This window comes from Rhagoletis pomonella, unplaced genomic scaffold (assembly GCF_013731165.1).
Source record: "Rhagoletis pomonella isolate Grant_MI unplaced genomic scaffold, Rhpom_1.0 Rhpom_scaffold_00011, whole genome shotgun sequence".
Taxonomy (NCBI): domain Eukaryota; kingdom Metazoa; phylum Arthropoda; class Insecta; order Diptera; family Tephritidae; genus Rhagoletis; species Rhagoletis pomonella.
Window position 1 is genome coordinate 3,455,817 of NW_023458565.1, and position 23,218 is coordinate 3,479,034.

General features: G+C 36.2%; 3 protein-coding genes across 3 annotated transcripts in view; 2 read left to right on the forward strand and 1 right to left on the reverse strand.

Moving 5' to 3' along the window:
• LOC118747292 (integral membrane protein GPR155-like) overlaps positions 1 to 23,218 on the forward strand; it is a 346,226-nt gene that overhangs the window by 54,193 nt on the left and 268,815 nt on the right. The gene's annotated exons all lie outside the window — the stretch shown is intronic.
• LOC118747290 (otoferlin) lies at positions 255 to 22,034 on the forward strand. Its single transcript, XM_036481294.1, has 20 exons — positions 255 to 440; positions 505 to 860; positions 925 to 1,027; positions 1,096 to 1,294; positions 1,363 to 1,623; positions 3,436 to 3,623; positions 3,811 to 4,014; positions 4,070 to 4,375; positions 4,445 to 5,202; positions 6,457 to 6,622; positions 6,821 to 7,210; positions 7,276 to 7,769; positions 16,847 to 16,984; positions 17,064 to 17,215; positions 17,388 to 17,524; positions 17,619 to 17,800; positions 19,026 to 19,146; positions 21,252 to 21,614; positions 21,681 to 21,781; positions 21,863 to 22,034. Exons 1-20 carry the CDS (start codon positions 255 to 257, stop codon positions 22,032 to 22,034), a joined length of 4,977 nt encoding a protein of 1,658 aa, XP_036337187.1.
• Positions 11,993 to 13,763, reverse strand: LOC118747294 (protein croquemort-like). The gene is made up of 5 exons (XM_036481297.1): positions 13,635 to 13,763; positions 13,280 to 13,582; positions 12,408 to 13,216; positions 12,260 to 12,350; positions 11,993 to 12,185 (listed from the first exon to the last, which is right to left on the reverse strand). Exons 1-5 carry the CDS (start codon positions 13,761 to 13,763, stop codon positions 12,048 to 12,050), a joined length of 1,470 nt encoding a protein of 489 aa, XP_036337190.1. The 3' UTR covers positions 11,993 to 12,047.

Genomic DNA, 23,218 nt, shown 5'->3' on the forward strand with positions numbered 1-23,218 from the left:
GCAAGAGTCGGAAATGAGAAAAGCTGTGCAACTGTGACTGCCAGTCCGAATTTACTTTTATTAAAACTTAAGGACATGAAGTATGTATATACGCTGTTTCCAACACCGTTTGAACATTCAACATTTTTTAATGTCAGTTGAATGACAAACGTTTTCGAAAAAGTAAAATTTATTTTTTCAATTTTAATTCAAACTTAAAAATATATCAAAAAATATCGACGGAAACCGTTTGTGAAAGCGAAATCGGCACGCAAATGTTACCGATAGCTCAAAACGATTGCTTTCTAAGCATGAGCCAGGATTATCTGATCTGCACGACGATACATAAAGCGCGTCAGCTGGGCGTCTTCACCGGTGAGACATTCGTGCGCGTTACTTTGGACAAAGCGCACAGGACGACGAAACCGTACGCGCGCTCCGAAAATCCATACTACAATGAGGTGCCATATATTCCAATGATATTTAACCTATTGCAAATTGTAAATGACAGATTTTTCTTTTTAGTATTTTGTATTTGAGTTACGCTGCACGCTAACCGAACTATTGCGCTTGACGGTCTTGTATGAGGTGCGAAAGCGGAATGCGTGCAAGAAGACCATGTCCCACGGTGAGCTGCTTATTGATCTGCAAAGTGTTTGGAATCAACCAAATCGTTGTTATTTCAAAAAATGGGGTCGCCTCGAGGCCTCCATTGCCGACATGTCAAACACTACGCCCGGTGCTTACAAAGGTTATTTGCAGATCGATTTGGCTATAGTTTCACAAAACTCGGATCCCAATACTGTACTGAGGCCACAAGAAGACGAGATGTTGGAGCTGAACAAGTGGCAATTAAATCAGGACTATGATAACATCGAAGGGTTTGTGCGAGGCTTCGTTGTATCTGAAATGAGTGTTAAATTGAGAAAGTTGTTTTTTTCCCAGAAATATGCTGCAAAATTCAGACAACGCCATGCAGTGCAATATACGCTATACTGTCACGCTCTATAAGGCAGTGCTGACCAAGAAGAGTGACTATCTCATACAAGTATCCTTTGCTGGCAACCATGTACTTGTGACACCGTCCCATTCACCAACGGCCTTTCATTTCTAAAGTTTAGATTCCATCCTTTCAAGGGCAAGACAAATGTATGCAAGGGCACTGCCCAACCGGAGTGGAATTTCGCAGTGTGCTTCTCATGGACTTTCCCATCGCTATCGCAGACCTTTGTCGTACAGATTTTGTCCCATGAACATCTGCAGTGGAAAGCTATCGCTGACTATGAAATACATTTCGATGAGATCGCATTCAAAGGTTTCTGGCTAAGATAAGAAATTTTTTGCTTTTATTTGGTGGAATACACTCACTTTATTTTTCTGTAGATAAGCCGGCACTGGGTCCTACATATGTGCATTTCTACGATATAGCCAATCCACTGCAATACCTCGGCCGACTTTTGGTGGAGGTGGTTTCAGAGTGTCTACCGACCGGTCCGGCACGCGATCTCTTAACAAGGCCCGTCGCACCACTGGATGAGAAACGTTGGTGGCAGGAGGAGACATTTCTAGTGGAATTTCTACCACTACAAGGCGATTTTGTGCATGGCAATTTTAGTAACTGCAAGATTTCTATGAGACTCGCAGGTAATTGACGAAATTAAGCATAAGATTTGTTACCGTTTTGGATGAAGATAGGGTTTCCGAGTAGCTGGTATTTCAAACACATTAAGATCTACGATAAGGAATACTCACCCAAACAAATAGTAGTATGTTTTAGCAGAAAGTTCGCAAGCATCCTTTCTTACTTTCCTATTTGCGAGGCACTTTTGATGCAGTGCTTTGCAGTGCAGTTCACCCGAATGCAAAAATACAAGCCCTTATTGGCCCTTTTACTTTACCGACCCTAAATACTCTTCAGTGATTTTTCACGAGTTCCATTACCACGCAAGTGAGGCAAAGTCCAAGACTTTATCTTTCCAACACAGAGGTAGCAGCGTTCCTCTTACTTGGTCGCCCCATTTCCGCATAAAATACTTGTAGTGCTGGATATTTCTTATGACCTAGCGTGCTGCGCCACTGGCTTTTTTATACTACAGACTAATCTATCCACGGCGCTGTATAGTTCGTAGCTTGTCGTTGCATTGCCTAAGATATTTGCTGACGCTGAAGAGCGGGAGTCTATAAAAATGCTGAACGACTTTTCTCGTATTCCCTGAGGGCCATTATTACGCTGTACGTTAGGTCAGTAGTCGGCATTCTAACACATTCAAACGATTCGATAAGTGGGACTATGTACGTTAAATGCACTGCTCAGCTTCCGCTCTTCGTATACGTGTGAAACACACATGTGCCCAGAGAGCGCTCAGTGAGCAATGGCCTGCCTACCACTGCGTTAGGTTATGAACAGCAAGTCGCTCTTCAAGTCCGTTATTTAATATGGCAAAAATAAGTGGACGTTGTCGGGTGAAGACGAAAAACTTTCGAGAAAACTATTCCAGATGTATATGCCCAGATGATATATGACCCAGTTTGTGTGTGAGATGCGCAACAAAATATATAAAATAACGAACTTTACGAGCTCTATGACCCTTAAACTACCAAACGCATGAAAATTAAAGATTCGATATGCGCTGGGATGCGTTTGTATGGTAACGTTTTTAAGAAAATATCCTGCGATTTGGCACCCATGGGTGGAAAACATGTGTGGGTCTCGAATACAGTTTCAGGTAGGGGAAAATCTGAGAATATGAAGCTTATCAGCTACCCTTTTCCAAATTTCAGCAGGTAGGACTACGTGTTGGTTTCTGGATAGCCACTTTCGAGGCTTAATCTTGAACTCTAGAAGAAGAAAACCTCGAAATATTTCCAAATAGATCCAAGTGAAATATGGAGCTAACCATCATTTATTCTATAATATCATTAGCTTAGTTCAACTAAGTATATGGAGATCTTTATAATCATCGTGCCTGTGAAGGAACTGTTTAAGTTAGGTTAGGAGGGCGTGCGTGGAATATTCCACACTTTCACTCGAAGTTAGAACTGTCCATTGTGAGTGCCGTCTTTAGGTGAGTGTCAGTGACAGAGTAGCTTTAAGTCATTATTCTACTAAACCAACTACTGTCCCTGATGAATCCAAGGAGATCTAACAGTTCCACCTCTGCTACCTCGCCCAAACTGTTGACGAAGCGTGGACTCAAGTGCTTCAAGTCGCTTCCTATGTACACGTTTAGGCTCGGTGCCTGACTTATCCGACGTATGTCATGCAAGATACCAATCAATTTTTAACCTATTTGATCCATTAACAACCACAGCCTTTGCTCCGCTCATAAGCGCACGTCTCCTGGGTCCATATTTATCTAAGCTCAACTCGGAGTAAATTTTATGCTTAGATAAAGGAAAATAATCAATTTGGTACACATTTACTTATCTAAATATTGTATTTTCATTTTTCATCAGAGAGTACTTCCAATTATGTGGAATGCTATCTGAAAAGCTATCCCGGCAAGACTACCAGCTCTGGCACTACTTTGAAATACTTTCGCCAAGAGGCGCCCTATAAAGCGGCTTACTTAAAAATTACAATGCCCGATAATCGATATAAATTCGACAGCGACTATTATATGCAAGAAATTTTGGATCTAATAGTTAAGTATCCGAGCTTTCGTTTTGGTTGTTAATGCTTCCAACAAAGTCTGATTGGGGTTTATTTTGGAACGAATTTCCTTCATCAGCTGTCAAATTTTATTTAGATATTAAACCATTATTGGAAAATCGTTTCAATATAGATCGGATATCAAATTTTGTGCACATTGCTAACTGTCTTCATTGCAGGAATCAGAGCTAAAAGCCTTCAAACTCTTTCAAATTAAATACACCAACCAATTTTTGCTCCAAGCCAAATGCTTCAAGGCCATTATAATGAATTTGCAAAACAAACTAAATGAGGGTGTCGATGAAAAGCGACTTCAATATACCGGGTTCAAAGACGCCACCATGTGGGACACAAATCGTTTGGTCTATGTTAATGCCTTTTTCGTAAGTTCATACCTGTAAGTTTTTACCATCTAAACTGTTCTTATGCTTTATGCAGGAAAAGTTTCCCGAGAAGCTACGCGCTATGCGTCAAAAGCTCAAATCAGCGCCCGCAATGCTAATCGATTCCACCATCTCAGACGTGGTAGATCAAATGGTCTCACATTCCAATGAACTAAAGAGCCTTTTGGCCACTACACGCTTGCAGGACGAGTGGCCCACGCTTATGATCATGCTGAGCGTATCGGGAAATCGGGACATTGCAGTTTGCCGGCTAAATGCCAAGTACTTTTTAAATACGCCAAAAGACATACCGCCCAGCCCGAATAGTTTATGTTGGCGCATGCGTAATTTTATATTCAAGGTATACCACGGCGCGGTTGTAATGCTTTCGTATATAGCCTTAACTCTCTTTACCTCCTTTTGCTTGCAGGATATTCAATGTCAGCACAGCTGCATCAACTGTGGCTGCAATATGGGCATTATACAAGGTTCACTTGGCATTGTGGTTGATAGTGAACGTACCGAATATTTGGCTACCATAACCAACGATTGGAAACAAACTGAGCTCTATTATTGGTCACCCATTGTTGCCTACACCGTCTACAAATGTCGCATCTTTATACATCAAGCGAAAATTCGACCAGGCAGCGATAGCAGTGGGCTTTCTGATGGCTATCTACGTGTCATCTTTGGCTCGCAATGGGCACAAACATCTACGGTAGAGGCGACACTCTCACCAATATGGAACTGTGTGATCTGCTTTGACGTCGTTGTGGTGCCAGGCAGCATGCAATGGTACTTGAAAAATCCGCCACTTGTAGCTGTTGAACTGTACGATCGCGATCGTCTAACGGCCAATGACTATGTTGGATGTGGTAGTGTGCCAGTCTCAGTGATAGGTATGAAAGAGGCAGATGACAGCGCACGCGAGGAGCCTGAAAATAGATTTAAGCTTAATAAAATGGTGAAGACCAGAAACGCTATGCAGAAATTTCATAAACTGAAAATTCTATCACCGCCACCGCTAGCTTGGGTGCCGATCGCTCAGAATGGCAGTGTACGAGCTGAAGTATTGATGTCTGCGGAGCTAGTAGAGACGCAAGAAGAAATGGGGAAACTAGAAATGGTGGAACCGACCATCACAACGGGTATACCGTCGGGCATAAGACCGATTATGAAGAACTTTGTGTGAGTAGGAGAAGAGGGTGTGCTTAAGAGATTGAACTTATAAGAAAATCTCACTAGTTGTCAAATTTTCGACAAAAACGTGTTTTTCGTCTAAAATTGTGGCACACTTATATAAGACAATGCATTATCTTCATTTTTGCATAAAGAACAAGATTCCAATGCGAAATTTTATTTAAATGAAAACTTAAAAAATATATACTAAAAAAAGTCAAAATAACAACTCGTGCTCATATACCCGTAGTTGTGTATGTAACGTATACGCCCCCCGTAGCACTATACATAGTCAGCTTACACGTTTATTCGCATGCCTTAAGTTTGAAGTCATATAAGTAATTAAATATTGGCTTGGAAGATTTTTACACAGTATTTCTTATGCAAATATAAATTACTTTCTTCGCCTATATAACAATTCTAGAATAAATTTCAAGTGTGCCAGTAAAAATTAAAAAAAATGCAATTTTAATTTCTCAAATCCTAGTCATCTTTCACTCAATGATTTTTTTTTTATTTGGTGGCACAATAGTTTTATTAGACTAGATTCGTTCGTTTTGGCAACAAGAACATTTTCACCATTTAAGTTTAACATTTTGAAGTATCTAAAATTATTAAAATTAAAAAATCGTAAAATTTCCGAAAATTACAAACTAGTGCAACCAAGGCGAATTAATATAAGGAAGGTGATAGCAAGAGTATAAAAACACAAATTTACATGTATTTTGTTTTTGCTTTGGCGGCATAAACTGTCAAAATCTGTAAGAGTGTGTGTGGAAATGCAAACAAAATTTTTCAATTTGACACAAGAAGCCGTGAGGCGAAACACATACACAAAATCAGCTGATCTAGTAACACCAACTTATATAAATTCGCCTGGGCTGGGACAGATATTCTGCATGCTGCCATTTTTTTTTTTATAATTTGATGGCACACTCTTGAAACTATACAGATATGTTGTATTTGATGCCAACGTCCATTGCCTCTAATATGAACATTCTAGTTGAAAACTTCCCAAAGTTATTTGAAAAAAAAAATTATGATTTTTAATTTCTGTACTTTTTCGCCTAAATAAACATTTTAAGGCTAAATTGTTCAAAGACGAGATAATTACACTTTATTGTACTTGTTTCAGGAACTCCATTGAATAAAATAAATGCAAGAAGATTGCTTTAGCGTTTTTTTTTCTGACGAGGGAAGGGAGTGACACTTAAAAAATAACTCCTGAGATTTGCGCTTATATTCTTTTTTTCTTTTTTTTAGGTTAGAAGTGGTTTTCATTGGTTTTCGAAATTACACAAAAACAACTTTTGGTGGCAGACATCGAATCAAAGTTATGATGGGTGATTTGCTGCTTACGAGTGGACTTTCATCGACACGCTTGAAGAATAGCATTAACTTTTTAGTTATATTTGCTTCTGGAGTTGTGGTAAGTGGCTGATTGAGGTTGTGGATTGTTGCGGCAAGTCTCTGCCTTGTGACTTAAATGAAAATTTAAAAACTTTCTGGGCCAACAACTTGCAAACTAGAAGACACCAGATGAGCTTTGCTGCGTATGCACTCTCACACATACTCTGCAACAAATATGAAAACTGATGTACACTTAAATAACCCATATCTCTTTCAGAGCCTGCCTGAACAGCTGGAATATTGGCCTGCAATTATTGCGACAGATGTATCTGTTTCAGCAAAGGGTGCCGAAACGACATTGGGTGCCGTTTTGATAGCCGACTCGAAACGTTTTCTTCAAGTAGACAAGTCAGTGAAATGTATACCGGCAATGCCGGGTGATGAAGCACCCACGATGCTACAGATAGCCCAGATGGAGGACAATGAAACTGAGCCGCTACTGAACAGAAACAAACAAACTATATTCCAGCGTACATTGAGTGCCTTCAGAAAATCAAAAGATCCTACAAAACAACCGCCAATCGAAAAACTCGATTTGGAGCAGGTCATCGATGAAACGCATTACAGTTGGTGGACGAAATATTACAATTCGATTTATACTTATCAGGTAATTGTAACAAAGTTGTGCATATACATAGATTCACGCAATTTACAAACGAAATCACCATCCAGGAAACTGGTGACCATTCGCATTTATACAAGCACAGTCTGGTCATCTATCACAACGAGTTGGAGCGTCAGGCTGATTTCAGCTATTTGCACGATTGGGCCGAACCCGTCAAATTGGTGCATGGTGTAAGGTATAAAAAGAATTCAATGCCAAAAGAAGAAACGTATGCGACACTGAAATTGAACATTAAGTTGGTACCCTGCAAGTGCGGCACCAATGATGGCGGAGATGGCATAATGTTACGCCCACTAGCAGCGGCGCTGAATCCGCGTTACCAGGCCGAATTGCACACACTCACCGATCTAACCAAGATTATTGTGCGCGTCTATGTGGTGCAAGGCGTACAATTGCGCCCACATGATAAGAGCACCAAATCGGATGCTTACGTCAAGTTGCATTTAGGTGGCAAGACTATAGCGAATCGTGCGCATTATGTGCCCAATGAGAGTAATCCAATCTTTGGGAAGTGCTTTCAAATGGAGGGAGTTCTGCCAAGGTATTTATGAGTGCACTATGCGAAATAGGAAAATGATAGATTTAGCTCCCTTACCTTTCTAATTTCCTTGTTTCACAAGACATGAAAATAAATTTCGCTTTAGGCAGGACTGCACTTTTTACGTTATAGAATTGGTGTCACAGGTGCACCATTGCAGCAGGCTTCTAAAATTCCCAAAAACCTCATAAATATAAAAAAGAAAATCAGTGTTGCCAGAACTTTTCGAGACAAAAAGCTAAATGGGCAACAAAATAAAGCAAAAAAAAAGCTACATAAAAATTTTAATTATGGCGAAAAAAATATATTTATTAAGAAATGAATATTTCGAAAGCTACTGAAGAATTTTGGAGGTGACTTAGTACAGTGTAATCAATTTATAATGAACTCGCTTAAGAGGGAAAGTCTGTTATTATGTACCTATTTCTCAAGTCCCAGTTTAAACATATGAAAAAAACTCGCTTAAAATAGACTCGTTTATAACAGGCTCCGCCTATAAAAGATACAATTATCGGTTTTTGTCCATTATAACCGGGGCTGTCAAGGCCAAATTAAAAAAAAAAATCTGCAATAAACAAAGTTCGGTAGTTCCCCGAATTGATTAAAGAGAGGCAACCGTCTCTGGAACAGAAAATGTCTATAAAACATAGAAAAAGTGCATTGCTTCTCCGAAATCTGTAAAAATAGGCAATCAGCCTCTGCCTTTTTAATCTACGTGTTGTTCACTTTAAGAAAAATCGCGGAACGGAAAAACGTTAAAATTATACAATTTTGTATTTACATATATGTATATGTACATTATTTTTTTGTTATTTAAAAATATTATTTTCTAATAAAATGGACACTCGGTTAAAATGGACAATTTGCCGCGGTCCCGTGGAGTCCATTATAACCGGATTGCACTGTACTTGGAATTAACATTAACCAACAGATACCAATAAATATTTTTGTTACAATTTTAATTTGAGACGCATTTAAAAATCAGTCCTTTTCTAAAATCTCAAACGTTAATTCTCAAATGCATCTTAAATAACCGTTGATAGCGTTCTCAAACTAAAAGTCACTATTGAATTCTCAACTTTTTTCAGTCGTGAGTGAAGCGGAACGAAATGGAATCCCGTTACTCTCATCGAAATATTTGTATAGTGTTGCCAATGATGCATGTAAAAGAAATACAGTCTTTATAGGAAAATAATTTTTATTTATTAACGGTTTATTTAATAGCTTAAGAAGTATGTAAAAAGATAAAATTCAGTTTCTTAGTATAATTAAAGTGTTTTTAAAAAAGTGAATTTAGTGAGGAAAATTTCAATTTCTTTCTCAGATTTTGGGATTCATTGCGATTTTTTCCTTAAAAAATATTAAATAATTGCTTTATCTGGAATTATGGCAATTTTAATAGAGCATAAGCTCTCTTATCATAATTAATAATCTCTTTATATAACATACACATTTTTTTTAACATAAAAATATTATTTCAGTTTAACCAGACAAACTGTAGGGAACTACTGATGCAGCAGACTATTTATTTCTTTCGTTTTTAAATATTAATGGGCAGTCAGTAGACCATTTTGGTGGATCAGTCACAAACAGATCAATCACAAAATGATTTTATCCACGAGTTTTTACTAAAATCACTCAATTAAATGCAATTAAATTCATTCGAACGAGGATCCATTTTCCGACAGACGAATTGCGATAGATAGACAGATAGAAAGGAATCGATTGCTAACAAATTTTTTCTCAAATATTTCTCAACCCATTCTTAAATTTGTGCTTGAGAAAATATTTAGTTTCAAATGATAAACAATCCTGAAATTCGAATTGAGAAACAAGATTTTCTAAAATGTTTGCAAATTTTTGTTCCAGTATTTGTTGGCATACAATTTAAGCCAAAGTTATTTAAGCTTTTTTTGCAGCTCATATGTATATTTGTAGCGCAGTAAGGAATAGGATTCCGTTTTTTTTCGATCTATATTTTTTCGTATGCTGATGTCCTTCAAAATCTTCACTCGCCATTCAGGTACCACGTTTCCGATGGAAAAAATGTAATCGAAAACGGTTCACGTGGTCCGGTAACGTACATCAAAAATATTATTCTGATGAATTGATAACCTTCCTCCTTTTTCGAAGTCAGTTAAAAAGATGTCGAATTTCAACAACTGGTCGATACTAGTGAAATTAAATTTAGTTTAAAGTTATATATATTGAGAAAATATAATATCGAATGAAATGGACAACATACCTGCAATCAATGGGGTTTTTTAACCAAATATCTATGACTGCTATGGTTTTACGAAAAAACTTTTGACCAAACTCTACAGTCCGTTAGAAACCTAATTAGCTCAGTTATACACTGAGAAAAGAGTTTAGTTACGTCAACTAAATATGTTTTTATCAACACATGATTTGGTTATAGTTACATTATTTGTTTATAGTTACCAAATCATGTGTTGAGAGGAATATATTTGGCTGACTTTTTTCTGAGTGTAGCAATTAATTTAAGATTTTGTACAATTTTGCCAATAAAATATTTTGTTGTGATATAATATCGAAAAATATTTGCATAGAATTTTTGTACGATGTAATCGATGTACATATTTACATACATCTTGTATGCATTGCATGAAAGAAATACATCGATGTTTTTTTTTTTTAAACTGGCATCCCAATGCGCAAAGCAATGGCGAGACAAATTTTGAAATGCTCATTTTAAGAACAATGTATAGCAAGTGTGTATGCTAAGTAGGAATGTCAATCCCTGTTAGGTCCCAAAAATCCCGGGATTTTCGGGATTTGTAGTTGACACTGATGGCAATAATAGAAACTTCATTTTCTTGCCCTGTATTGGCTATATTTCTTTTTTATTTAATAAAATATTCGCGAAATCATGGGCCAAATATAGTAAAATTGCTGACGTCAGTAATTCAAAAATAATTTAAAAAATTCAGTGAAATGTGTTTAGAGAAGAAGTATGGGTATCAAATTAAAGAGGAAATTCTGCAGAATTTAATAAGACAAAATTTTTTGGTACATAAGGACTAGTAAGTATTGAAAATGTCTTTTTAACATTTTATCCTTGAAATTTCGCAATATTTACTTTTGAAAAATTATATGTTATGGACTTATATAAACTCGACAACATCCTCGTCCTTCTGATTTATCAGCTTAAAAAATTACCTATTCGTTCTTGTAAATCCAAAAAATTTTATTTTTTTTAATTCTAAATAAATTTTTACTCTACATTTTTTATGTGTTCGTTAGTAGATATTTTAGTGGTTGTGCATCGATTTTTAAGTACCAGTAGAAATTTGTATTAGGGTAGTCCTTAAAAATTAAAGGAGCGGATTTTTAAGACACCCTCAATCTGTAATACCACGGTCACAGATATAATATATAAAATTTGGTCCCCATTGGAGAAAGTTAAGCCGTGTCTCATACGTAGGTGCCAAATGCCACATGCCTCTATGGACTCAAAAATTAAAAATATTTTTTTCGTCGATACTACCAGAATCGAAGATAACGCATATACATCTTGGTCCCGATTGCAGTCGGTTAAGACGTTTTCATAGCGTATTCAGAACTTTAACCTCTGTGCGTGGTAGCGCTGCATTTTCATAGGTTATATAATGATTATTAATATTATATAAGCTTTCTTAAATAAATAAATAACCTCTGTGCGACAAGCCTTAACCGTCTCCAATCAGGACGAAAATTTACATGCGATACTTTCGACGTAGGGTTTGAGGTTTAGGAAATGAGATGTAAAAATTTGCTTCATATATTTAAGGACCACCCTAATATACATACATATACTAATAATAAGTCGCATTTCCAAAAAAAAACAACAACTTGAGCAAACCAGCGGCGGTTTAGCAAATTGTTTTCCGCTTATTATAATTCTTCTTTAAACTATCTTGAAGCTGTCCGAGTGCGCAAAATTCTTTGTATACTTTTGTTAATGCTGCTGCAACTCTTCTCACTCCTATGACAGCAAGTTCAAAGAGACGTATACATTTACATCGATTCCATATATGTATGTATGTAGTTTCCAAATCCTGGTTTAGAGAAATGTTTTTAGTTGACGTAAATTTTTTCCTCAACGTAGTGTAAAAATCCGTGCGGTCGTCATCCCTTAACAGTACATACAATTTCAGGAAAAACCGAAAGTATGGATAGGAAGTATCTGCAGCTTACAACATACATACATACATATATATATTACATTTAACAATATCATAATTATCGGATTTTATCATAAAAATACTTGTTGAGAGACTTCTAGTCCTTAGATAACTTCCGTTCTCCATACCAGCGATGGGTGACCGTTAAATATATACCGATGATTGCAAGTATACTGCCTATAGAAATAAATGTGATTCCCATGTAGAATCCAATATCGGGCAAACTCAATGCAAGCTGAAAACAGCGAAAAATTGTATTTAGTTAATAAAATATATTTTTTATTACTTATGAAGAAAAAAAGAGTATACCTTTACTTCCCTTGCAAGTTTTTTATCGATCACAGCCTTGCTGGAGGTAACGAAGAGTGGCGCATAAAAATCGGTTATATCGCGCAATATCCTGCAAGCACATATATATTTAGTATAAATTTCAGAACTCTCTAAATTCGGTACTCACGTAATATCACTGTCATTTCGTATGTGCAGGCTGACCATTACATTTGCGTTCACCTCTAGCGGTACACCCAGCTTTGGCTCCATTACAATGAAGAAGTTGTGCTTTTCATAATCAGGACTAAGGCCCGTTATCGTGCTGGCGTAACTCTCGTCAGCATACATGAAATGTGGATGCGACAAATACATGGGAACACCATCCGCACATGGACCCAAATAAGTGGCGCCTGTTGCCGGACAATTGTCTGGTTGCATTTCGGCTGGACAATAACACTTCATATCTGGATTAAGTTGCCCATTATCAAACGTATCCGGCTTCGTCTCGTACTTAATGGCTTTAATACCCTCGATCACAACCTCGCTACTGGGTACCAAATTCATGATGCGACACGTGTCGGTTATGTAGATTGTGATATACTCTTCGGCACCACGATTAGGCACGAACAGGTCAGCTGTACTGCCATTTGCACGCCCACATTCACCCTCATAGTAGCCAGTATGATTCGATCCCTTCCAGAATTTAATCTCGCCCATTTGTCGTAAATCTCCTTGACCGGTGTGTATAGTAAATAGACCTTCAAACTCCTTAGAACCGTTGCGATTGAGAAACCATGCAAACTCATTCGATTCAACAGCGCCCGTCATAGAGTTATTCAGTTTAATTGCGTAATCCAGAAACTCATCGTAGAAACCATCAAAGAGCCATTCACCTGCACTATGAGTCTGGTACAGTGCGCCACCGTTATTGTTGAGCGCAATATTGAACCCAATTTTGATGATTTTTGGCTCATCGCGAACGACATATGAAGCGGCCTGTGGGTATGCAAAAATTCTTATGAAACCAAATAATAATTAATACACACATTTCAACGCTACCAATGAGGGCAGATGCGGGCAAGTGATTGGGTCATCTAGTGATGCACCCGACATCTCGCTTTCAAAGTACCACGTCCGTTGGCCAAAGAAGGAAACGGTCTTATTTGCGTACCAAGTTACATCCTCTTTGATTTTTTCTTCTCTAAAAACGAACGGTCCCACTTGCTCGAAGTTCGGCTTCACACCACTTGTGCGCACCTGATCTGGATTTGTCCAATTAAAGAGATACATGTACATGTAGATCGGTATAGGTATTGTACTCCACTTATCGTAGGTGCGCGAGCATTGCGAGAGCGGCAGCTCCTATAAAATTTGTAGTATTAATACTGAGCTAAAAGTTTATTTTGACACTTACATCGTAAATCATATCAGTAATGTAATTTGGCCACCAAATTACAAAAACCAGCCCTAGGGCAAGAAATGCTATGGCTACAAGCGAAAGCCACACCTTCTGCTGAATTACACCACAACAACTACAACACATTTTAACACATTCGCCGCTGCAAGTGAAGTGAGTCTAACTACGAAGTTCAATGGAACAGTAATTTTATTTTATGCAATTCATAGCGATTAATTTTATGTAGTGTGATCAAAGGTAGATAATCCACCTTATCGTTTCTTCGAATTTATTGCGTTTAAGTATACATACTCGCACTACGCGCTTAGTGATTTGAGTGAAGTGTTCGTCATAAAGATTGTATGCGGGTGCGGGTGTTCGTTACTTAAGTATACAAAAAATTTATATTCGATTCTGGTAGAAATTGTAACTAACTGCTATTTCGGAAATAATCAGAAGTGTGACACATTCAGTGGTCTAATCCTATACATATCTACTTCAATGCTACTTATTTCAACTTTTTGATTTGTTAAATTTCAATTTCTTTATCAGCAAAGAATACCCCTAATGTGTTTTCAATTCACAATCAAAGAAAGACAGCCTATTTTGTGATTGTAGCAGTAAACGTAGATATTTGTTAACCATAGCTTTGTCAAATCGTCGCCGCCCTCTTAACTCCTCTTTTCGGTCAAAATAACTTTTTGATACTAACGGAATGTGGGAAATATCTCCTCATGGTGGTGAAAGGAAATATTTTTTTTACTATTTAGATTCGCCAAAATTTTTTGAAAAAAAATCTGCTAATTTCAAAAATGTCGCCCGAAAACGTCCACACGAATAATCGATTGATTTTGGACACACACGTTCTTTGAAGTAGGGGCAAGCATATTTCCGTTACTATTGATTGAGAGTCTGCTCCACCACACAACAGATGAGTAGGATCCACAGGATTCCTCTAGTTGACAGACCCTGCGTTTTACCAAAGGTCTGTTTTAATTGCCAGCAGTGGGATTTTAGAAACCGCCACGCTAAATTTCTGTCGCTTAAAATCTCTAAATGGGTCATGCTTGTGCCTTAAAATATACAACGTCTTTAGGGAAATATAACATATCGCTATTGCTTACGGTTTTATATTGGACTCCTTCCGCTTACGCGTTGCATATTTTTAGGTCCATATGTTATTCATTTTGGGTCAGTTGTTCAATGTCTGGTTAAGACAAATCGGAGGTAGAAGCTCTGGTTAAATACAACGACTGCTTTAGCGGTCTCAGGTTATATGCATGGTGTCGAAAATGTCGATAATGATGTTTAACTGGGAGGTAATGATAACCAGACATTGAACAACCGGTCCTTAGAGATTTTTGGCAGTAGAAATTTAGCATGGTGATTTCTAGAATTCCATTAAAGAACGCCGTTAAGGCTTTCGTCTCACAATATTTCTCCGCCTGAAAGGCATCTTTATGCGAGCAACTTAACACATTTCTCATGACATTTCAGCATGAAGGACATCATGCTAGTGAGCCTGAAGCATTTCGTACTAGTATGGTCGTCTCTACCAACTTCTGGGATAAAGACGAGGTCTACTAGTCGCCATGATTAATCTTCATTTCGAGCATTTTCTTGTTAAAATGTTTACAGCAGAAATTGATTGATTTCCATTAGGAAAATTTAATGTATGGTAATCGAAAAATTAATCAGTAGAACAGCCGTTTTCACATACGAAAATTAAATGCCTACGGTTATAGCTAAGGTGTTATGGTATGACACCAATAATCGCTCACAGAGCTGACCATACAGAAGAGATAATTGTTATGTTTATGGCTATGGCAAGGCACCACTAATTGGGCCTTAAACTTCTACATATTTATGCAGGGCTGCCACTGACGAAATAGAGTACTTACCATCCACTTGAGAAAAGTCTACTAAATCTGGAAAATATCTACCAATAACGTTTTTTGGTTATTTCAATAAAAACTAGAGTTTTGTTATTTTTGAGTTATTTCAATAAAAATTTAAATTGTGTTTAAGGAACTTTTAATTCAACTAATTATACCTTCAACCAAAAGTGAAAAAACTTCAACTGGAGTTATTATAGACAAATTCAGTGACTCAAAAAATGCTTGGTGATTTTTTTATTTTTATATTCACAATGTTTTTCAAGTAAAAATTTTTGGTATTTTTTTTGGTAAAATTATATTTTTTGCGCTTTAACCAAACCCATAAAAATCAAGAATTCAAGCTAAATACAACATTTAAAAAAATTATGATGGTTTTGGCGACCTTTTTATTTCTTTATTGGGCCTGCTCGAGGTCAAATGGTTTTAGATAATTTTTAATTAACACACAGGATTTTAATTTTTTCCCATATATTTCGGTTATCCAAGTGCGGCTGATTCGTCGCTATTTCAACTTGACAGTGTGATTGTTGTTTACACATTGCCCTAACGATGACTATGATTTATGCATTCTCGGATAGACAGGGTATCAAATGAATAAATGCGGTAATGTTAGGATCAAGGGTTGCAAAAGAATGCCTGTCAGTTCTAAATTATATTAGCACCGTCTTCAAGGTCAGCTTCGTATGGTTCCTGGGATGGAAAATATTACTACCACAAAATAATATTTTATAACAAAAAGAATATGGTTGTCCTAAAAAAACATTTGCTTACAAACCAAAAAAAATATATTAAATTTAAATACAGCTGTATACATGTTATCCTAGACCACCCGTCCAACCCTTGTAAAATGAAGGATAATATTTTGTTATTGGAAAAGGCGAAAAGTCGCGGATTCTCTTTCTTTTGGCCGTTTTTCCGACTTCCGGTTTTGACCGGAAATGGGTTAAACTGATCAGAACTCCTTTGCTTTAAATAGGACATGCATGTTCAGACCACAGAGATTTGGATGCTGCCGATAAATATACTTAACTTTTGTTTGAATATTTTTTCGCGGAAGTGCCTTTTTCAACCTCTAAATGATATTTTAACTTCAACTCTTCCTGGACTTCAAAAATGGACGAATTTTTTTATTTATTGGAAACCTAAAAATGAGTCGGACGGGTGGTCTGGTACACCCTACTTGAAGTTAGTTTAAAAGGTAAATTAAAACAAGTCGTAAACGAAATCTTTATATCAATAAATAAATTTTTACTATTTACTTCAAACTGCAATAAAGCGTCTTTAAAAATTCTTAAATTATAATTCTATTATTATCTATTTAATATTTTACAGGGATAACATGTTAGAAGTCTCAGTTTTCGATCGAAACGTGTTTGCCGATGATTATATCGGTTCCACATTTATCGATTTGGAAGATCGCTGGCGTACCAGACATCGCGCTGTTGTTGGGATTGCCAAAGAATATTCAAAGTACGAAATCGTAAAAATTTTTATTCATTTTGCCCTTGTTTGTAATATTGACCTTCTAAATGGAAATTTGCTTTTACAGAAGTGGTTACAATAAATGGCGCAATATTGCCACGCCTTTCGAGATTCTGACCGAACTTTGTTCGCAACGCGATTTACCACTGCCAAAATTCCTCGAAAAAAGTATTGAAGTGGACGGTTTGAAGTTTAAGGATGAAACGCGCATTGCGATAGGTTCGTTTTTTTTTTTGCAATAATAATTTAAAATCATTTTATAATCTACATACATAAGTACAGGCAGATTGTAGTACATACATATGTTATATATGTATGTATTTGTTTATTTTTCGTGGTTCAATGGCAAATACTTGTGCAGGCTTTTAATTAATGCATGTTCTCCCAATAGCCGAAGAATTACAGGAGCGTCTAAGTCTAACAGCGCTACACCATTTGGATCAGCTGCCGTCCTTTGGCTACAAGTTAGTGCCAGAGCATGTCGAAACTCGGACCTTGTACCGTCGCGATGGTCCAGGCATAGAACAGGTACATACATAAGTGAACTTTTACCCCATTACGTATTCTTATCTACTAACAATGCTAATATATGTACATACATATGTACATATTTTCATTTCAGGGCAAAATACAGCTATGGGTTGAGCTGTATGAGGGCAACTTAAATATACCAGCGCCTATCGATATCACCCCACACCCGCCGCAAGCGTACGAATTGCGCGTTGTAGTCTATGGCTGTGCTGATTTAACGTTGGACGATCGGAATATTTTTGGTAAAAAAATGAGTGATGTCGGCGTAAAAGGGTAAGTTTGAATTCGATAGCAGCTAAACAAAATCGCAAACGCATTTAGGTGCTCATTAAGTTTTTTTTAAGTATGCATACAAATTAAATTTGTTAATTAACACCTATGCACTATGGTCTAAATGCCTATTTTTCTGGGTAAAACTAGTTATGGCTAAACATTTAATAAAAAAAACACATATATTTTAACCCTTGACGGCCGAGGGTTCTAAAGGAGTCACTTTTTAAATTTTAATTCCACTTAGTTTTAAAGCGCATTTATACAGTGGCTATTTTTAAAAAGCCCTTTTTAGTATTTTTCAATCGAATTTTTTTCCTTTAATTTCATTTTGGTTTACGTTTTAGATGTTATTCTTTGAAAAGAAGATTTTTTAATCGTTAAATTTTTTAGGAACTTGTTTAATTTCTTTTTCCTTTTTTAAACACAACTTTTTTCTTTTATCTTTAGTTTTTTTTAAACTTTCAAATTGTATTGTTAGAAAAAGAAGAAAAATATTTTTTAATTTCATTTAGTTTTCAGAAATTTATTTTATTTATTTTATCTTTTTTAATTTAATTTGCTTTTCCTTTTTTAGTTTCATTTTCTTTTAATTTTTTCTTATTTCTAAGGACATACTATTTTCTTCTGTTTTGATTTAATTTTTTTCTTTTTCAAATTAAATTTTTAGATTTCATTGTTTTGAAAAGGGAAAATATTTATGTATTTTTTTAAATTTAATTTTGAAAAAATATTTTTATATACATATTTATGATTTATTTTTATTTTATTTATTTTTTTATCTAATTTTCTTTTGTTTATTATTTTTAATTGTTATAATGTATATGTATATATTTTTTTATTTAACTCAATTCAAATAAAACTTATTGCTAAAATGCGCCAAGACCCTCTCGTTTGCAAATCTTTCAATTAGTCGTTCGAAATACAGTAAAGAGCTTTCAAGATAGTTGCCAGATGCTGAGGTGAAAGAATTGCCCTATATGTCTCACGCTCAATCGAATTTTAAATTGAACAAAAATAAGAATAATTTTCTTGCTGGTGGCTTACTGGTGTTTTTTACAAACACAAAGTTTCCTTTCCTATGTTTTAATGTCTAAAATATGGAAACAAGGAAAAAAGTGATTTCTAAAAATTTAGTTTTGTCCAAAAAAGCATGCATTTAGACCATAGTGCTATGGTCGATTTTGGTAAAAAAAAACAACTAAAATACATCCATGCATATCTGAAGCTGGTGTGCTGACAAAGACCAATCGCAAGCAACAGATGTCCATTACCGTTCGTTCAATGGAGAAGCTGCATTTAATTGGCGCATGGTCTTCCCCCTCAAGTATTCTGCCAATGAAGATATGGTGAGTGAGAAGCAGATAAATATATTTATGTACTCGCATCATTTTTTTAGTTGTTTATATCTTAAAATCTTTTCTTAAGCGAATGCTCATTTGCTTAATGAGCTCTACGCAACAATGTGAGATTATGATGCGGAGTATTGATTTCAACAAAAAGAAAACACGTTTACATACATACATACGAATACTTCGCTGAATTATGACTTGGGGGAAATGTAGTGAAAATTAGAGCGCAATGAATTAACTTGTTTTCTTTGTTATTTGATATTTTTGTTTAAAAGAATTTAGCCTTAATTAATGGCATGATTTTGCACATAGTAAGTACCTGTAGTCTTTTAGAAATATACGCGCTAGATCGTTCGCGATGTGAACAAACTGATGAAATCTTCAAAGCAAACTGCGTGTTACATTAAACTGTATTTATTTTTTTTCATTTTAGTATTTTTTTTAAGTAAATACGCTTAAATTTGCGTGTGTTTATATTTATATATACATATATATATATTTACATATATACACAAAGTACAATTTTATTTATTTTAATTTTCCATCAGGGTTTTACCTTTGTGAGTGGTAGAAAAAAGAATTTACGAATATACAAAACAAGGTGGTTTCATTGGTCATATACCCAGAAAGTAGTCTGATCTCATTTCTATTTGCTAGGACAATGTCGTTTCTGTTAAAAGGGTGGCCGAATAGCTTACACCGCTCCCCAGTGAGTGTACCCACAGTAATTATGGCTCTCGAAGAGAACCAACTGAGACCACAGAGTGGTTCAAGTCGCGAAAAGGCAGTTAGCGATCCTTCTCGTGCCAACTCGTCGGCAATCTCGTTGCCTTCGATTCCCTGGTACCGATGGCCTGGTTACCCAGCACAGTGTTACCGTGTTTTTGCCTGCCAAAATTTGTAGCGTGTCAAAGAGGTATCTGACCAGCTTGGATTTGATAGTCCTGTTTGAAAAGGCCCGGTTGGCTGCTTGGCTATCTGAAAAGATAACTAAAAACGCGCCCTTTAAACCCTTTTCAAGGTTTAATTTTGCGCGGTTTAAGATTGCGACTATTTAAGCCTGAAACACCGTGGGCCATTTGCCCATGAGAATTGCACGTTTGGTGCTAGGTCCAAAGATATCTACACCTGCTCTGTCCGCCAACCTTGAAGTGACTGTGTAGCAGTGTACGTATCTGAGATCAAGTAAAGGGAGCCCATTTGCCACCATGCTATAGATGCATAAGACACAATCCGACGGACGATCACACGGTAAAGCCAGCCAATCAGCCTTGAGCTCAAACACCATTACCACAAAAAAGTCTTACGCAGGCCGATGTGGCTTTAGCGACCATTGTCTCAAGATCGGAGTTCCAGTTAGGTCCCTTATCTAGCGTTATCTCCAGATATTTGACCTTATCAAAAACTGTAGCTAGTTTAGCTTTAGGACAATCATGACCATATTATATATAAAATGTTAAGCCCGTTTCTTTAGCTTTAAAACGACGTTAAGATGAAGTTTTTACGATGAGCAGAACCCGAGATATAACGATTTGATGAAGTACATGATTAGTCAGAATCACGAAAAAATCCAAAGTTTGACAGATCATATCTCCGAAGAAAAGTTAAAAAAATAAAAAATCCTCGAACACGTGTTAGCTTATTTCGTGTATAGAACCCCTAAAAAAAAGTTTAAGCCAATTGAAAGTGTGACACCAAATTTTATTTAATTTTTTTAGTTATTCTCTTTACCGTTTCGCGTTTTTATATCCTTTTTTCGCCATCTGAGTACGAAATTTAGAGTTATAAAGCCATTTGAACTCATTTACTTGCATTTTCGGTTTACATTTTTATGGAAACACCCCTATGTAGTATATGCGGAGAGTCTACCCAGCTGATTGATGCGTTCAGCTTTGAATCCAGGAACCCCAATATCGCGTATAAGCGCGCCTAAAAACTGTTTTAAATGATCTTTCGAAATATTAAAACATACATATGAAATAAGTGTTTTATTTTTTCCTTAAGCATCTTAATACATACTTATTTATTTATACACGCAATAAAAAATCCCACCATATCGTTTTCATTACTTTATTTTTCCTATTTTTACCACTCTCCAACAGATGGTCATCAAGGTAAAAAGTGGCGTACTTAACGAATACGAAGTAAAGCATCCTGCCGTATTATATCTTCAAGTCTGGGACAATGATTTGGTCACAAAAGATGATTTTCTGGGCATGCTCGAGTTGAATCTATCAAACTTTCCAGAGCCTTGCACGAATCGGCGTTTCTGTACGTTGACCAATGAGTTTGCCGGCATTAAGCTACCCGAAACACTGGCACGATTACAAGGCGTGGCACATCGGCGTCGTCCATCGGTGAATTTGTTTGCGAAAAAGCGCGTAAAAGGCTGGTTTCCGCTGCACGGACAAGTCGAGCAGCTGTCTAAGGATAAGCGGCTCAAGGAGCAATTGCGTACGCAAACTGTTAAGTTGAAAAATGATTTAATTAATTGTAGAATTGAATTTTAGATAATTTACTCATTTTTACAGGGAAAAATCGAGGTGGAACTAGAGTTACTTACCGAAGCGGAAGCGGCAGCGAGTCCTGTTGGTGTGGGTCGCAATCCACCGAATGCATTAGCCAATCCATCGTAAGTAGTAGTATTACCTTATCTCTATATTTATTACTTTTGTAAGCTGATTTCACTTTACATTTTCCCTTCTTTTCACAGACGACCTGATACCTCTTTTAATCCATTAACCAATCCAATTAAGGCATTTAACAAAATTTTACTTCCCGTTCTTATCAAAGCACTTATCATAGTCGGCGTCTGCGCTATTATTATTCTGTCCATTGTGCTATTCTTTTCCAACGTACCTTACAAATTTGTGGGATTGCGTTGAAAGTAAAATATTTATTCTTATTTGTTAAAATAACAACTTTTGTTAATACATTCTTTTTAAATGTACTATCTTAAAAAAAAATGAGCTTGAACAAACTATTTGCAATTTTATTTTCGATGATGATGTTGATTTAATATTATGTAAATACATTTTTTTTATGTAGATATTCTGACGATTAGTTTATTTAGTTAATCTCGTAATAATTCAAAATACTTTGTAGCTTTTGCACTATATGATGTGAATTGCAATGTGCATATGAAAATCTTGTATGGTTGTACATTCCAAGCATTCTGGCATGACAATATAGCGCAGTGTCATAAAGAAATGTTGACAAAAAAAAAATAAAAAATTGAGTTTTTTGAAAAGTTTTGGGTATGCAATTTTTTAGCATAGTAAAGCACAAGTTGCAAGTGGCTAAGAGGTCGCGTTGATTTTTAATAGTTTTTTTCGTTAACATCTCGAGCGTTATTAAAAATCAACGCGAACACTTGGCCACTTGTAACTGTTACTTTATTACACTAAAATTTAATGATCTATATTTATAACTTTTCGATAAACCAAAAAAAAAATTTAATGTTGGGGAACATTTCTTAAAACATTAAATTTTTTTCGTTTAGTTGAAACCTTTAACATTTATTAACTGGAAAAGGAGAATTGATTTTCTTCAAAATCGCTACCTTTCTGCTTTTTGCACTAAAAAAATGAATACAAGCAAACAAAAATTCAAAAATCGGGCTCAACTGGTCACTTGCAAATCTTATTAGCTTTCATTTAAAAAAAAATGTATCATATTGAGTGATGAAATGAAGGGTCCTTGAATTGTGAATTGATCCAGTTTTGAACCACTGTGCGATGTAGAGATCAAAGGTGGCGCCCATCTCGTACCGCTATTCAGCTCTCAGTGAAGTTGACAGAATCGCTGTTTGAATGACGTCAAACTTGTGCTACTCGCTTACGTTTTTTCTTGCAAAATTTCTTTTTGGTTTCTTGCTCGCGTTTTGACATTTCTCTCTCAACTGCCCAGTGTGACGTCACACAAAAATTATTCTCAAAAATCTTCTCTGATGGGCGCAACCCTGTGCTCAAACTCTGGTTCTGGTTAGAAATCTACGGAGCATCAAACCATGGCGCAATGGGTGGAAAGCAATTGCACCTGGTAATATTAAAATTTTCACTGATGGTTC